Source organism: Myotis yumanensis, unplaced genomic scaffold, assembly GCF_028538775.1.
Source record: "Myotis yumanensis isolate MYYU_CA2020_CCGP unplaced genomic scaffold, mMyoYum1.0.hap1 SCAF_14, whole genome shotgun sequence".
NCBI classification, from domain to species: Eukaryota; Metazoa; Chordata; class Mammalia; order Chiroptera; family Vespertilionidae; genus Myotis; species Myotis yumanensis.
In genome coordinates, this window is record NW_027223765.1 from 24,294,367 (window position 1) to 24,311,391 (window position 17,025).

Consider the following 17,025-nt stretch of genomic DNA (forward strand, 5'->3'; position numbering starts at 1 on the left):
TCTGAGGCACAGTCTGTGGCCTTGCCTGGTGGCAGAGCACAGTGCTGTCCAGAACATGGGATGCTTAAACACGGAGGCTAGCCAGTGGAACCATTCAGTTGGAGAACACAGCCTGAGATTCTACCAGACCAAGAGCGATTGCAGGGCCCAATCCATAATCCTGCCCAATTGTGGAGTCCAGCCATTAGCATTGCTCTGCCAGGGAACACAACCTGTGATCTAGCCATATCAGAGGTAATTACAGAGCTCAGCTAGTGGCTCCAGAGAAATGGAAACACAACATACCCAAACTTCTGGGATACAGCAAAAACAGTTCCAGGAGGAAAGTTTAGTGTTACAAATGCATACATTAAGAAAAAAGATATCAAATAAATGAGCCTAACTTTACATGTCAAGGAACTAGGAAAAGAAGAACAAACTTAGCCCAAAATTAGGAGGAAGGAAATAATGAATACTAGAGCAGAAATAAATGAAACAATAGGAAAACAATATAAGTGAGTATCAAAAATAAGAGTTGGTTCTTCAAAAAGATAAAATTGACAAACTTTTAGCTAGACTAAATAAAAAAGATAAGACTCAAATAAATGAAATTATAAAGGACAGAGGGGACATCACAACTAGTACCACAGAAATACAAAGGATTATAAGATTAGTATGAACAGTTATACCAACAACTGGGATAACCTAGAAGAAATGGATAGTTTCCTAGAAACAAATAACCTACCAAGACTGAATAAGGAAGAAACAGAAAGTCTGACAAGACCAACAATGAGGAAGGATATTGAGTCATATCAAAAACTGAAAGCGCAGGACCAGATGGCTTCACTGGTGAATCCTACCAAACATTCAGAGAAGGATTAACACCAAATCCTCAAATTCTTCGAAAGAATTAAAGAGGAGGGAACACTCCCAAACTCATCTACAAGGCTGGCATTACCTTGATACCAAAGCCAGATAAGGACACTACATGAAAAGAAAAGTACAGGCCAATATGTTTGAAGAATATATATGCAAAATTCTCAACAAAATACTAGCAAACCCAATTCAACAGCACATCATATGGGTGCCAAGACAATTCAATATCCAGAGTATATTTAAAGATCTCTTACAATAAAACAACAAAAAGACAAATAACCCAGTGAAAAATGGGCAAATTATTTGGATAGATATTTCTCTAAAGAAGATAGACAAATGACCAATAAGTACATGAAAATATGTTCACATCATTCATCATTAGGGAAATGGAAATCAAAACCACAGTAAGATACCCATTTATATCCACTAGAATGTCTAGAATAAAAAAAGCCAACAAATGTTGGTGAGGATATGGACAAGTTGGAACCTTTATGCATTGCTGGTGGGAATATAAAATGTTGCAGCCACTTTGGAAAACAATTTGGTAGTTTCTCAAGATTTTAAATATAAAGTTACCATAAGGCCAAAAATTCCACTGTTGTCTGTATCTATGAGTTGTTTTTATTTTTTTGGCATTGCTTGACAAATACTTGTTTTGTGTGCAGTGTGTTATGTTCTAATCCAACTTTCCCAGTCATTATTTCTTGTTATACAATGAGATTTTTCATATTGTAAATAACTTTTTAATTTTTTTACAGAATAAAAGCAAGAGACCTTCACTAACAAAATGAAGTACGTGCTAATTATACTTGTCCTGACCCTTTGGACTGAAACACTGGCCGATCAGAGCCCAGGTACCTGTATATTTTATACTTATTATTATTTAGGAAAGTAAACATTTTTTATGCCTCAACAAACCCTTACTTCAGTAAATAGAGAGAAACAGGGAATTTATTTATTTTCTAAAAAAATGAAAGTAAATAGCATTTAGTCATAGTTGGAAGCTAACTTAATCTCTCAAAGATGACAGAAAGCCATGGGCAAATCATGAATTATGCTACACCTGGCTAGAGAAACTTTAATTATTCATTGATTTATTTACGTAAGTCCCAATGTTCCCTGTCTCTATGAATAAAGTTAACCCACTTGTTTTGTACGGCAGTTTGCATCTTGGCCTTAATAAATTAAAGAAAAGGTAAAAAAGGAACCCCACATAGAAATAATATTATTGCCTTCCTTCCCATTTACAAATATAAAATAAGGAAGGGATATGGGTTTCATATATATATATATATATATATATATATATATATATATATATATATATATATATGGAGAGATAGATAGAGAATATAAAAGCTAGGTTTTTCTACTCTCCTGCTACCCTAGGATTTCCTGATGAATTTCTGAGTTACTTTGAAAGACGATTGTGAGACATTTACCAGAACATCACAAGAGTGGGGTGACTGATCATGACTTCCAAAGTAGATGTTGATGGTGCACCCCCGGGCCCAGACTCTTTATAAGGCTGGTACACCAGTCCCGTACCCCACACCCACATCAGCTGCTGTGAATATTACTTACAACAGCTCACAGATGTACCCCACTTTCTCAGAACTGCTCACAGCTTTCCCAGAGCCATCTTACTCAGGAAGTTATGCCTGGAACCTGCCACTCCTTCCCTTCAATTCCTGGTGATGGTCTGCAGCCAATGTGACTGATAGGGGAATACAAATAAGAGTCCCTCTGGTCTCAAAGTATAATTGCTACTCGAGTGTAATTGACACTCCAGAGTCCCCTCCAATCAGGCCAAGGGTAGACATCCTGCTGTGCTCCTCTTCGGCTTCCCTTACGCTGTTTCCCCTCAATAAGGGCCCTCCCCCAAATTCTTGTCTCAGATCTGCTTCTAAGCTTCCAACTCAAGATATCTGCTTACTTGATACTATTTCTAAAAGTCGCTGTTACTCCACAGACCACTCAGAGACTTTCTGGTATGTTTATTCTTTAATACAATATCAGGCTTTGGGGTTCAACATCCAAAAAGAGGGGGGAAGTGTTGATGGTTTCTGGCATAGAGTTGAGAAAGAAAAATGTATTGGCTAACTTTACTGAATTCCTTTTTGATTGTTTTTATTTTTAATTTAGCTTTATTGTTGAAAGTATTACAGATGTCCCCCTTTCTTTCCCATTGACCCCCAACCTCCCCGCCTCACCCCCTCCTCCGTAGGCCTTCACTGCACTATTTTCTGTGTCCATGGGTTAGGCATATACTGGTATGCATATAAATTCTTTGGTTAATCTCTTCCTACTCCCCACCCTCCACCTTCCCTTGTTTGACATCCAGAAGACACTTCCCTCAGGGTTCAAAGTTATCCTTAACATTAGCTAGGACATAGCCTCAAACGAGGACTGTGGTCCAAAACGTGAAGGCTGAAGAATCTCCGTGTTTGGTTTGTCATTTTATTTTGATAGGCCCAGGCCCTCAGTATGCAGACGTGGTGTTTCTGGTGGACAGCTCTGATCACCTGGGAATTAAGTCCTTCCCTCTGGTGAAAACATTCATCAACAAAGTGATCACCAGTCTCCCCATAGAGGCCAGCAAATACCGCGTGGCCCTGGCCCAGTACAGTGACAAGCTCCACAGTGAATTCCAGCTGAACACCTTCAAAAGCAGGAACCCCATGTTGAACCACCTCAAGAAGAACTTCGTGTTCAGGGGCGGCGCCCTGCGGATTGGGAACGCTCTCCGGGAGGCTCACAGGACCTATTTCTCTGGACCTGCAAACGGCAGAGACAAGAAGCTGTTCCCCCCGGTTCTGGTGGTCCTGGCTTCGGCCGAGTCCGAGGATGACGTGGAAGAGGCTTCCAAGGCTCTTCGGGAAGACGGGGTGAGGATCATCTCGGTGGGGCTGCAGAAAGCCTCTGAGGAGAACCTGAAGGCCATGGCCACGGCTCAGTTCCATGTCAACCTTCGGACCGCCAGAGACCTCAGCACGTTTTCCCAGAACATGACCCAGATCATCAAGGAAGCGACTCAGTATAGGGAGAGAGCAGCTGACCCTGATAGCAAAGGTTAGAAAGCCTTTGACTGAGTGGTACCCAGTCCCCATGTGATCATATCTGAGTCTCTCCACTTTCATCTCTTCCACCTCCTATTCTGGTTTTCATAATTGGCCAGACTGAGGTACTGGAAATTTCTACACATCATAGTCTACTCTTCCTTACTCCTGCCTTTTGTTTGTGTCATTTTCTCTGGCAGGAATCCTCTTCCACTCCCTAGCTTTGGTACAGCTTGCATCTCCTCTGTCACCATTTCAATCTCAACCATGCAGTCTCAACCATATTTTGTTGGAAGGTTTTCCATTCAGTTCTCTTTTTGGGTCACAGTTCCTTGTGCACACTTGATGACAGCAGCACTTCCCATGCTGTATAATTACCCGTTTCTGTGTTGGTCCCCCACCAATGAACTGGACTGGTAGTACCTTGAGGGCAGAATTGGCAACTTATATTTATTTACCTCTGTGTACTTTGAGGCAATAGTGCCTGACAATGAGCTGGTGTTCTATTTCTTACCTTTTGTAAAAATGTTTGATTTTCAGAGTAAGAGAAAGGGGGGTAGAGAGAGAGAGAGAGAAAGAGACAGAGAAACATCGATCTGTTGTCACTCATATGCGCCTTGACCAGGGATTCAACCCGAAACCTAGGTATGTGCCCTGACATGGAATTGAACCCACAACCCTTTGGTGTTCAGGACAAGGATCTAACTGACTGAGCCATCCAGCCAGGGTTGTTGTTCTATTTCTTAGTGAGTGAATTCATGAAAGTCTTACAGGTAAGGAAATAAGATCCTCATCTGTTCTCTTTCCCTCACAGCCCTGGCACAGTGTGAGACACAGTAAGTATCCAATAAATGCTGGTCAATTAAGAGATAGTGACACTTAAGGGGAACAATATCCCTAGCATGAGGCCAGGCAGAGATGGGCATACCCTCCGTTGTACAGTGGGGCCTTGAGTAAGTTACCTAACCTCTGAGCTTTACCTATAAAGTGGGGATAATAGTGACTACCTTATGATATGGGTGAGATGGCTTGTATGTTATCTGGCACACAGGTTACTATCCTTAATAATTTACAAATAAACACTAACCTGGACAGTCATGTTTGGGTTTATTTTAGCCAACCGCGTGGAGTTCAGAGTACATTGGCAGATTTATGAAAATTTCTTTTAATTCCATAAATATTTCTGGGCTCCCACCAGGCACTAGGAACCTGGCACAGGCACTGGGGACTGAAATAAGTAAGATGTGCCATCTGGCTTCCAGAGCTCCCACTCCTAATGGGTAGTTCTTGGCAAGTTTGAGCTTATCTCTTGGCTACACTTTCTTCAGTTGTGGTTCCTCCACCTGTGCTTAGAGCAGGAGTGTTATGTGCATATGGTGTACTCTCCCCTCGATCCCAGATTCATATAGCCAACTGTTTATCTGGCATCTGCCATAGTATCCTACACTTAGCATGTCTGAAATGGAATTCTTGAATTCTCCCTGCAACCTGTTCTTCCATATCTTGCAAAGAGACACCACCAACATCCATTCAGCTGTTCAGGCCAAAAAACTAGGAGTTTTCATCATTTCTTCTTTGTCTTTCAACACTCGCATTCAATTTATCACCAAGTCTTCTCTGTTCTACCTCCAAAACTACCTTTAATTTATCTTATCGACTTTTATCCTTGTCTAAGAACCATCATCTCTTTTCTGGACTATGACAGCTGTTTCTTAATTGAGATCCCTGAATTCATTTTTTCTCCTCAGCGACTGGGGTGATATTTAAAAGATTTAAATAAGATCATGTGATGTCCTAACAATTTGGTACCCACCTTCCTCTGACCTCATTCATCATTGTTCCTCTCACTCACTGGTTCCAGCACCTCTGAGTTTCTTGCTTATCCCCACCTTCTACTGTTCCTTTGCCAGAATTATTCTTCTCTCAGAACAAGATGTGGCTGAATCTTCTCTTCATTTACCCAAATACAATCCTCTCAGAGAGGGCCTTCCCAGATTTCTTTATGTCTCAGAAAAGTTAGTCCCCACACCACATCTCCAGCATAGTAACTCATTTGAGTCACCTGTCTTATTTCCTTGCTAGTACTTACTACTGTCTGAAATAGTATAATTCAGTTATCTGTCCTCCCCATGTGAGCCCCTCAAGGTCAGGAGTATTTCTAACTCATCTCTGTATCATGGCACTTGAGAATGATGGTGGTGAAGGAGGTGGTGGTGAAGGTAGAGGTGGTAGTGATAGTTTTGGAGATGGAGATGGTGTTGGGGGTGGTGGTGGTTGGTTGGTTGTTATTGTTGATGGTTGTTGATGGTGGTAGTTGGTGGTAGTGGTGGTAGTCATATTTGTGGTGATGAAGATCATGGTGGTGCGGGGTGTGATGGGAAAATTGGTAAGAAGCATTCTTCAGATAGAGGGAATAGCATTGCAAAGCCTCTGAAGCCAATGAACTATTAAGTTTGTTCTGAATTTTTATCTTTTGTTTATTAAAAGGAAGCAGTGTTGACTTCATCTATCATGACTACCTCTATTTTCAGTAATGCCTTTTGGCAATCTGTAAATTGCCTTTCTCACTCTGGGCTGGTGGTTCGGGCTAATTCTCATGCACTCTCTCTCTCTCTCCCCGTAGTGTCCTTCCCCGTGACCTGTCAGAAAGATTCACTGGCTGACCTCATGTTCCTGGTGGATGAGTCCGTTGGGACCAGACAAAATCTAAGGAACCTGCAGAACTTCCTGAATAACATTACCATGTCCCTGGATGTGAAGGACAACTGCATGCGGCTTGGACTTATGAGTTACAGCAATCAGGCTGAGGCTATTTCTCTTCTGAAGTCAAGCACAAATCAATCTGTATTTCAGGAGCAAATCCAGAAGCTCTCTCTCCGGACTGGGAAATCCAATGCTGGGGCTGCCATTGAGAAGTTGAGGAGAGAAGGCTTCTTAGAGTCCAGTGGCAGCAGAAGGGCCCAGGGCGTGCCTCAGATCGCTGTCCTGGTCACTCACAGAGCCTCGGACGATGAGGTGCGTGAGGCCGCGATGAAGCTTCGTCAGGAGGACGTAACTGTGTTTGCCATGGGCATCGAAGGGGCTAACAGTACCCAGTTAGAAGAAATAGCATCTTACCCGCCGAGACAGACGTCTTCCTTGCTGAAGTCCTATGCAGATTTGGAAACTTACAGTACGAACTTCCTGAAAAAGGTCCAGAATGAAATATGGTCCCAAGTTTCCACTCGATCGGAACAAGTGGATCTCGACAAAACTGGTATGTTTAAGAAAATACTTTTCTTATTATAAAAGTGACATGAGTAATTGCCTAGGGCTGGGGCAGGAAGGAAGACTGACTGCAGTTAGCTAAGGGAACTTCAGGAGTTATGGAGATGTTGTGAAACTAGATTTTGGTGCTGGCTGCAAAATTTTATAGACTCACTAAAAATCATTGAATTTTTTAGCATGTGCATAAATCTTACCTCAAAAAAATGTAAAAAAGCTAAACTGTGTTAATTATGTCATAGTTTAATAGTATTGAGGAACATAAAAAAGAAAATAAAAAAGTTTGTAATCTTTCAGATAAAACCATTTTTAACATTTATATCTCTTGACTTTTAGGTTACTTGGTATGTCAGTTACAATTACATTTAGGTGTGACCAATGAAAGGAAAAAATAACAATTCTTTACACAAACTAAAACTAGTTTTGTGTTTCATAAGTAAGCCCCAATAGAAGCATTCTGAACTGGTGTGGTAGACCACAGTGTCAGGGATCCTGTCTCTTTTTTTGTGTGGTATTTATGGCCTTTACTCCCAAGATCATAGTCCAGGTTAACTGCTCTGAGCATCACATTCACAGCCAGCAAGCAAGCAACAACAACAACAACAAAAAGTAAGGGAAAAGGCAGGCTTTCACCTCCTTTTCTTTAAGAATATTCTCAGAAATTACATATATCATTTCTGTTTACATGCCATTGGCCAGAACTTAGTCACATGTCACATTCACTGGTAAAAATGGGAGTCTGAAAATGTAGTCTTTGTTTGGGGCAGCCAAGGTGAAATTTTTACCTAGATGAAAATTAGGGGTTCAGTTAATTTAGAAGAAGGAGAGAATGGGTATTGGGGGTAACCACTATTATCTGCCTTACCCACGTTCTCATCAGCCTGTATCATGCACTTTTGTCCTTTTCCTTAAATATTCTTCTGCAGCATTCCTTTAAAGTTGGGAATAATATTCCAGCATGTGGATAGAACATAGTTTGTTTAACATATCCTAAATTGTTGGATATATAAGTCATTGCAAATGTTTTACTTATAAAAGTGTTGCAGGGATCATCTTTATGTACAACCATAATTATTTTCTTGCTTTTTAATTTTTTTTAAATTGTTTTTTCCCTTCCATCTTTCTAAGTGAAGGATATTCAAGTTAAGATGCTTTGTGAATCCGTTCTAGTTTTGTTGAGCTCTTTTCAAAGGTACATGCCAACAGATAGTTGATGTGACATTATCTAATTCTGGGATATCTGCTGTCTTCACACATTTACTCTGCAGATAACATGTTTCCAAACACTTGGAACTGGAATTTGGCAGCACTCAAGTGGAAAATAATTATAACCGTCCAGTGATATTACAGGCTAATTTAAACTCAGACCAGTCAATTGAAGGTTTAAGGATTGCACCCTGAGCCAGCCCTGGATTTTCTGGCATGTACACCTTGCAAAGCAGCAGAAAGAAACCAGTCTGCTATTACCTCCTGAGTGATCATAGGGGATCCCGCAGAAAGGCAGCCACCGTGGTCTAGAACCAACCATTTGGGCATAGGAGGGATGTGCACTGTGGTCTCAGGGAGTTTGCAATGATGTGACAAAAAGCTATTATTGTCATTATAGAATTTCTCAGTGGGAAGATATGGGACCAAGCCTAATACAAGGGCCATCCAAAAGGATAGCTATCTTTCATAAAACCTCAGTAGGTGACATCTTGTTAGTTCAGTAGCTCTCAAATATCAGCACCTGACTTAGATTGGGTTCTTCAGAAGCCAAACAAAGGTTTATGTGAAATTGCATTTTAAAAAGCTCCCCAACAAACTCGTGCTAGCGATGTTTGAGAACCACTACTTTAGTGAATTTGCCATGGACCACAGGGCGGTGGCAAGCTTTGTCACGTTCGAATGGTCGAACACAGAGAAGCAATCTATATGGACTTAGTCACTGCTGTCTCTACCACATCTGGCACATTGTACTATTTAATTTATTAACTAGAACTTCATTAAATCAAGGGGAGAGTCACATGAGCAAAACCAAGAGACCAATGTTTAGTTAGAAAAAGAGTGATCAATATCTTTGAGTGAAAACTACCAATGCCGAGGCACCTGGACATTCATGTCCTCCGAGAATACATTCTCTCCCTATAGTCATACCATATGAGAAGCCGAATTGTCATCAAGACGGTCAGAGGTTGTGGGATCACAGCAAGGGAGTTAGTTTTGTCATTGAAATGTCTAGTGGCATGCAATTGGGTGGATGTCTCTATTTTTAAATCAAATATATAGACCTACATGTCTACCTATCCCTCTCTATATAACTGTATAGGTGAGTCTTGGAGTCAGGGGATACATTCTTCTTCAACACTGTCTAGTCAAATGTTTTCTGATGATGGAAATGTTCTACAATTACACTGTCTAGTTTGATAGCCACTAGGCACATGGGGCTGTTAAGCACCTGAAATGTGGCTAGTGTGACAGAAGAGCTAATTTTTAAATTTTATTTAACTTTAAAATAGTTTAAGTTTGCATTTTAATAGAAACATGTGATTAGTGGCTAGTATATAGGACACTCCAGTTCCAGGCAGGGTTGGATGGGCTTTGCCATGGATACCCACCGTGACTCATGTTTTTCTCTCCTTCATCACCGAGCACCGCTATCTTCTTTCTGAAAAACACCTAATTCTTCTTTCTTAGGTATATCCATCAATTAATTCTGGTTGCTGTCAAGTTTTGCTGGCCTGGGATCAACCCTGTCTTTTGCAGATAACTGCTTATCTCTGCCCTAATGCTTAATGTGATGGTTTCATAGTTTAATTCTCAGGGTCAAACTTATTTCCAGTATTTCCGATTTCTTAAGAATCAACTCCCCGGAGCTTGAAGAACTGTCAATAGCTATAAATTCCCAAGAAGCTGTCAAGAAAGAAAATGTTTCTGAAATGACTAAATTGTCTTATATTTTAAAGAGCTTTTCACATATTCACCCAGATAATTGCATAAATAACCTAGATTTTTAAAGAATGCTTTTTCTCCTACCCGATTGCAGTGAATAACTAGATAGAGTTGTACATAGACTATTAGGAAAGTTAAAGCACTTTTTCATAGAATCTGTTCAAAGAAGGAAGGAACACTGAGAATTCTTTATTTTCACATTTTTTTTGAAATCTTATGATATACCAGGCTGACTGGGCAGAAGCAGAGTAACTAGGCAAAGTCTCTGATTTGGGAGCTGCTGTTGGGTGGCAGAAAACAGGCTGTGCTCATGAGCAAATGAATAAGAGAATTTCAGAAAGTAATGGGTATCATAAGGAAAATAGGTAAGGATACATGGTAGACAACGATCAATGTACTCTAGCTGGAGGGGAAGAGAAGGTCTTTGAAGAACAGACATTTGGGTTGGCACATCCATGATGAGATGAGAAGGAACCGGCCATGCCAATCTTTTTAAAAAATATATTTCTATTAACTTTTAGAGAGAGGAAGAGAGAGAGATAAAGAGATAGAAATATGAGAGAGAAACATTGATCAGCTGCCCCCCCCCCCCCCCCCAGGGATTGAACCCATAACCGGGCATACACCCAGACCAGGAAACAAACTGGGGACCTCCTGGTTTATGGGTCAGTACCCAACCACTGAGCCACACCTACCAGGCCAGCCACGAGAATCTTTAGGGGAAAAATATTACAGGAAGAGAGGAGGGCAAGTGCAGATGCCCTGGGGCACAGTCAAAGTACAGAAAGAAGCCCAGTGTGGTCGGAGCACAATGAGTAAGATGAAGAATTGTTGGAAATAAGGTTAGAGAGAAAAGCAGGAGAGAAGATCAGGTCAAATTTTTATTTTTAAATTCTAAATGCAATGGTACATCACTTATATAGAGGCATAATATGACTGGTTCTAGTTTTCAATATATTGTCCTGTTGTTCTGGGAAGAGGAGGTTACTGGGGAAGTAAGAATAGGAGGTCATCTGCCCCACCCTGTTTCTCAAGAAATGATAAGACATAGCTGTCTTAAAAGGTGGGTGTCAATACTAGGAAAACAATCTGACCTAGAGCCCGGAGACTTGGGAATCTGGTCCTTACTCTTTAATTTACTGGCTGTTTGTTCCTAACCTTAGACAAACCACTGGGCCTCGCTCTGCTTCCATTTCCTCATAAGAGGGTTGCAAATTGCAAAGGAGAAAATGGGCATGAATGGGCTCAATGAAATGTACCGGCTCTGAAGTGTACTCATTCTTCAGAACCCTCAAGCCTCATGTTCCTCTATAAACCTGCTTGCAAATTTCTCTCCAGTTTATAATTAATGAAGAACACACTTTCATTTTTTATTTTATTTATTTATTTACTTATGTACTTATTTATTTATTTTTTGCAGGCTGTATGGATACAAAAGAGGCGGATTTCTATTTTCTCATCGATGGCTCAACCAGCATCTGGCCTGAACACTTTGAGCAAATCAAGAAATTTATGTTGAGGGTGATCGACATGTTTAGCATTGGCCCAGACAGAGTCCGCGTTGGGGCTGTGCAGTATTCGGATAAGAAGAGAGTGGAATTTGATATCCATACTTACACGAATGAAGTGGCCTTAAGACAGGCTGTTTCAAATATCCAGCAACTCTACGGCAACACTGCCATTGGTGAAGCCCTGGATTTCATGCTGCCAATAATAAAGGAGGGAAGGAAGCACAGGTCCAGCGAGGTTCCCTGTCACCTTATTGTGCTGACGGATGGGGAGTCTAGGGATGACGTCCTAGGACCTGCTGACAGAGTCAGGGCTGAGCAAGTCACCATTCATGCTGTTGGCATTGGGAAGGTGAACAAAATACAACTGCTACAAATTGCTGGGAAGGAAGAAAGGGTTAACTTTGGGCAGAACTTTGATTCTTTAAAAAGCATCAAAGATGAAGTTGTCCGCAGCATCTGCATGGAAAAAGGTCAGCAAAACAAAAAAGGCTTTATTCCCTGCTTTTGTTAGTTGCTTCAGCCAGACTGATAGGTGGAGACATGGGGTGATGTGACCAGTTGTCTGGCTAACATTTTGCTAACTTCCCTCATCACCGTGAAAGGATGCAGCCCCTTACTTTTGTGTTTTTTTTAAATAAATATTTTTATTGATTTCAGAGAGGAAAGGAGAGGGAGAGAGAAATAGAAACATCAATGATGAGAGAGAATCATTGATCGGCTGCCTCCTGCACGCCCCACACTGGGGATTGAGCCTGCAACCTGGGCATGTGCCCTACCGGGAATTGAACCGCGACCTCCTGGGTCATAGGTCGATGCTCAACCACTGAGCCACACTGGCTGGACCAGCCCCTTACTTTAAACCAATTGCTAAGATTGGGGAATCTCTCTATACTAGACAGCTGCCCTGGAGCATCTTGAAAGTCAGAAGTAGAAGGTTGCTAAGAATGTTGTGGCCTTGACAAAGCCCACTGCTGTGGTGTGTAAGAGATGTGTGTGTGTATGTGTGTGCGTGTGTGCACGCACATGCACTCAGTGAGGCAGATGAGTACAGCAGAAAGAAAATGGGCTCTGGCTTTGGGTAAATTAGGGTTCCACTCACTTTTCTACTTGAGCTTCAAACTTCCTCTTCTGAGGATAATACCTACACCAGGGAATTCTTATCGGTTTAGCATAATACACACCAACCATTGTTCCTCTATTATGAATGCATATCCTAGTTGATATGTAACTATTATTTATTTTTATTCATAATGCATATTTGCATTTTTGTTCTGAACAAATTAGATAACAAAAGTTAGGAAGAACTAATTTTCAAATTCCTGTACCTGACTATTGTTTGTCTTATGAAGAATAGCCACTCACTAACTGAAGTTGGTATGTGTTGATTGCTAGTATCAGCACATGAAAATATTGTCTCCTGAGAAGCATAGAAGGGATGCTGGAGTAAAAGAGTCCAAGTTCAACCCCAGCTTTATCACTTAGCTGTGGACCTGGAACAGGCTCCTTACTGTCTACCTGCATTGGTCCCTTGTGTGTAACCTTATTGTGGAGCTTAAAGGTAATGATGCATGTGCAGCACTTACAGGAGTGCCTTGTGTAGTAAGTGTTACATAAAAGGTACTATTGCAGGAGTCAGTTAAGCTGTCCACTGGCAAGGAAAGGAAAAGAATTCTCACTTATTCGAACTTACAAAAGTTAAAAATGTGTTGGAATTTTCTCTGAGTCACTCAAACAAAAAGTAACATGAGTAAGCAAATAAGTAGCATTCATAACAATATCCTAAATCACATTTTGTTCATTGTTCTCCCTGTTATGGGAGGAAATGTTGTGGACAGAGGTTAGTCTTAGAGTACAAGAGTAAAAGTCTCCAACGATTTTGGGGGTTGGTGTCAAGAGAAGTAAAAGGGTTTCAGGAAACATAAAGGAGATTGTGTCTCAGGTCCTCTCAAGGGAGGAAGTCCTGGACCAATGTGAGGAGCTGCAGTACATCTCTTGCAGGCCCTGAACACTGGCACACTTTTAATATGCAAAGATTATTTAATTTTTAAAAAAATATTTTTTTATTGATTTCAGAGAGGAAGGGAAAGGGAGAAAGACATAGAAACATCAATGATGAGAGAGAATCATTGACCGGCTGCCTCCTGCACCCCCACACTGGGGATTGAGCCTGCAACCCAGGCATGTGCCCTGACCAGGAGTCAAACCGTGACCTCCTGGTTCATAGGTAGATGCTCAACCACTGAGCCATTCTGGCTGGGCTACTTAATTTTTTTCAGACTGAAACATTGAAATATTTGTCCCAGGAGTGTAGGAAATGGATTACTTTTTCTCTGACTCCTTTTTTAAAAAAATCACTGTTGCATCCTTAACACGTAGCTTGAGAATTGATATTTCATATACTTCAAGAATTATAAAATGAATAAATTATGAATAAATGAATGATGCATGCATGAATAAATGAATACACTCTTTGGAAGTTACATTTCTTCCTTAAAACTTCCTGGATAATCTTCAATCGATTTCTGATTTAGGGTTCTGGTCAGCAGACTTTTACTAAACAAGTGCATAAAATTTTCCAAAGCAATAGCAGTTGCTGGAGTTAATTTTCCATGTTTTCTAATTAATGCATTTATTTATGATTTATTGTTTCTACATATTCTGAGAAGCTTGTCAGCCCAGCTTGTTTCTGATCTTTTTTATGACTTGCAGGATGTGAAGACATGAAGGCCGACATCATGTTTCTGGTGGACAGCTCTGGCAGCATAGGAAAGGGAAATTTTGAGACAATGAAAACCTTCATGCGGAACATGTCAGCTAATATTCAAATTGGTCCAGACAAAACTCAAATTGGTGTCGTTCAATTCAGTGGTCATAATAAGGAAGAGTTCCAGCTTAATAAATACTTTACCCAAAAAGAAATTTCTGATGCAATAGACAAAATGTCTCTCATTGGCCAAAACACTTTGATGGGAAGTGCACTAACCTTTGTAGATGAATATTTCACCCTTCCCAAGGGAGCCCGTCTTGGAGTCAAAAAGTTTCTCATTCTGATCACGGATGGAGAAGCACAGGATGATGTGACCAAACCTGCCAAAGCTCTTCGGGACAAGGGAGTGATCATCATCTGTGTGGGGGTGTATGGTGCCAAGAGGACTCAGCTAGAGGAGATCAGTGGGGATGGCAGCCTGGTCTTCCATGTTGAGAAGTTCGATCATCTAAAGGCCATAGAAAGCAAACTTCTCTCTCAAGTGTGTGCTCGTTATGGTAAGTGGCCCTGTTATCCTTCAGGACTCAAGGATGTGAGCTGTTGGTTTTATAGTGGGGTGAACGGCGGGTTGTACTCTGGACCTTGGCCTCTAACTGGACTTTGGTGTTACGTTTTGGTGTTACGTTTTGGTGTTATCTATGTTATATTGAAACACCCATGACCTCCAAGGATATTCCTGATGAACAGCTTTGTCAGCTACTTTGGCAACAAAATAATCTGGCTTTGGTGACTTCAAGTACATTCCAAGAAGGTTGCAGAATTTTACAGTAAACTTCCAACTCCTTAGTACCTGCATACCTAGATTTTCCAGAGCCATTTTTTAATACCAAATGATTCTCCAGAATTGTTTCTATACCATTGTTAAGCAGTAAGTAATAAGAAATACAAATTTGTCAAGTTATATCAAATTCAGTACCCTAAACACCCCCTCCCCAACAACCCCTCTGTATTTTAATATATTGTGTGTATTTTCATTACTTCACATTATTGTTCTTAAGCTCTATCAGCTAGATATTTTACATTTGCCTGTCTATGTATCTATCTATCTCTTTGGGAAATTTCAATGTCTTACCTTTTTTATGATTACTTGGGTGAATCATCATTTTTATTTTACAAACTAGAGGCCTGGTGCATGAAATTTGTGCACAGAGGGAGGGTCCCTCAGCCCAGCCTGCACCCTCTCGCAATCCAGGACCCCTCGGGGAATGTCCGACTGCCGGTTTAGGACATCCCTCTTCTAATCTGGGACTTCTGGCTCCTAACCCCTCTGCCTACCTTCCTGATCACCCTTAACCACTCATCTGCCTGCCTGATTGCCCCTAACCACTCTGCCTGCTTGCCTGATCGCTCCTAATTCCTCTGCTTGCCTGCTTGATTGTCCCTAAAACTGCTCACCTGCCTGCCTGATTGACCCTATCTGCTCACCTGCTTGCCTGATTGCCCCTAACTGCCTCTGCCTGCCTGCCTGATAGCCTCTAACCACTCTGCCTGCCTGATGCCCCTAACTACTTGCCTGCCTGCCTGATCGCCCCTAACCACCTCTGCCTCGGCCCCATTTGCCACAGCTTTGTCACTAAGGATGTCCAGAATGACATCCAGAATGTTGTTTGGCTGTCCAGTCTAATTAGCATATTATGCTTTTATTATTATAGATTGTAGTCATTTTCAAATTATATGGAGCAACCTTCAGTTTCAGCCCATTAACTTTAATGGCTCTTGAATGAGAACTGGAAATAAGTCCACATTTAAGACTAAAAACACCTGTGTTTTGGATACAAGAGAACAAACCAAAGTATTAATAACTTTGCTATATATTGTTCCCCTGGCAACATAGAGACCTCCTTTGGGCTTCATACTTCAGAATTGTGTGTTTGAAATTTTCAGGAAGATAACAAATAAGATGTATCAGTATAAACTATGAGTTTTAGACAATGGTGTTGAGATTTCTCCCATAACAATTTACTTGGAGTGTTTTCTTTTTCTAAGAATGACAGTGATTCTGGTAATGTTGAGAGACATTCTAAGAATGGTTTACCTTAAGACTACAGCCTCACCTTTGAAATCCACAGGACTCTTCCTGCCATTTCTTCATGTTGATAAACATGTTTGTGGAGGCCCTGTCTATAGCGTAAGTTGAAATTTCAGCTGACTCATACATTAGAAAGACTCCTAAAATATTATCAAGTCATGACTAGTCACCAATCTCATTGTTGACTAGGCCTGGCGATAAATATTTATGATTCAGTTCCTATATCTGTAGAAACCTGGGTTCTTGCCCTGGGTTCCTACATAGATAGGTTGGGCTCACCCACAGAGTCTTAGACTTGAAAATTTGAGACCTCATTGCCAGTAATAAGAATTGCAGGCATGATAGGCAGGTGGAAAATGGAGAAAGCCAACCTTGGGAAGGCAGGTGCTTATGTTACTGAGGGAAGGGAAAGAGAAGAGAGAAAATCCACACTTTGGTGACCCAGTCTGAATGATTACTTTCCTTCTAATGTGCAGGAAGGAGGGCTTAGGGCTAGGAATGAGGTGAGAGGAGCCTTACATTTACCCCATCTTGGGGCCACTCCTTTTCTGAGTTGTAATTCAGGAGGTCAGAGAAAGGAGCACAAATAAATGTGGTGAGGGTGTGGTA

The 17,025-nt window shown here is 41.1% G+C and overlaps 1 protein-coding gene across 1 annotated transcript in view; it reads left to right on the plus strand.

Moving 5' to 3' along the window:
- The window catches only part of COL6A5 (collagen type VI alpha 5 chain), a 105,316-nt gene that overhangs the window by 19,440 nt on the left and 68,851 nt on the right, over positions 1-17,025 (plus strand). Inside the window, exons 2-6 of the mRNA XM_070433378.1 lie at positions 1,614-1,709; positions 3,328-3,927; positions 6,538-7,170; positions 11,530-12,090; positions 14,330-14,884. Coding sequence (XP_070289479.1) covers positions 1,643-1,709; positions 3,328-3,927; positions 6,538-7,170; positions 11,530-12,090; positions 14,330-14,884 — 2,416 coding nt within the window. The 5' untranslated portion in view covers positions 1,614-1,642. The remainder of the gene's footprint in view (positions 1-1,613; positions 1,710-3,327; positions 3,928-6,537; positions 7,171-11,529; positions 12,091-14,329; positions 14,885-17,025) is intronic.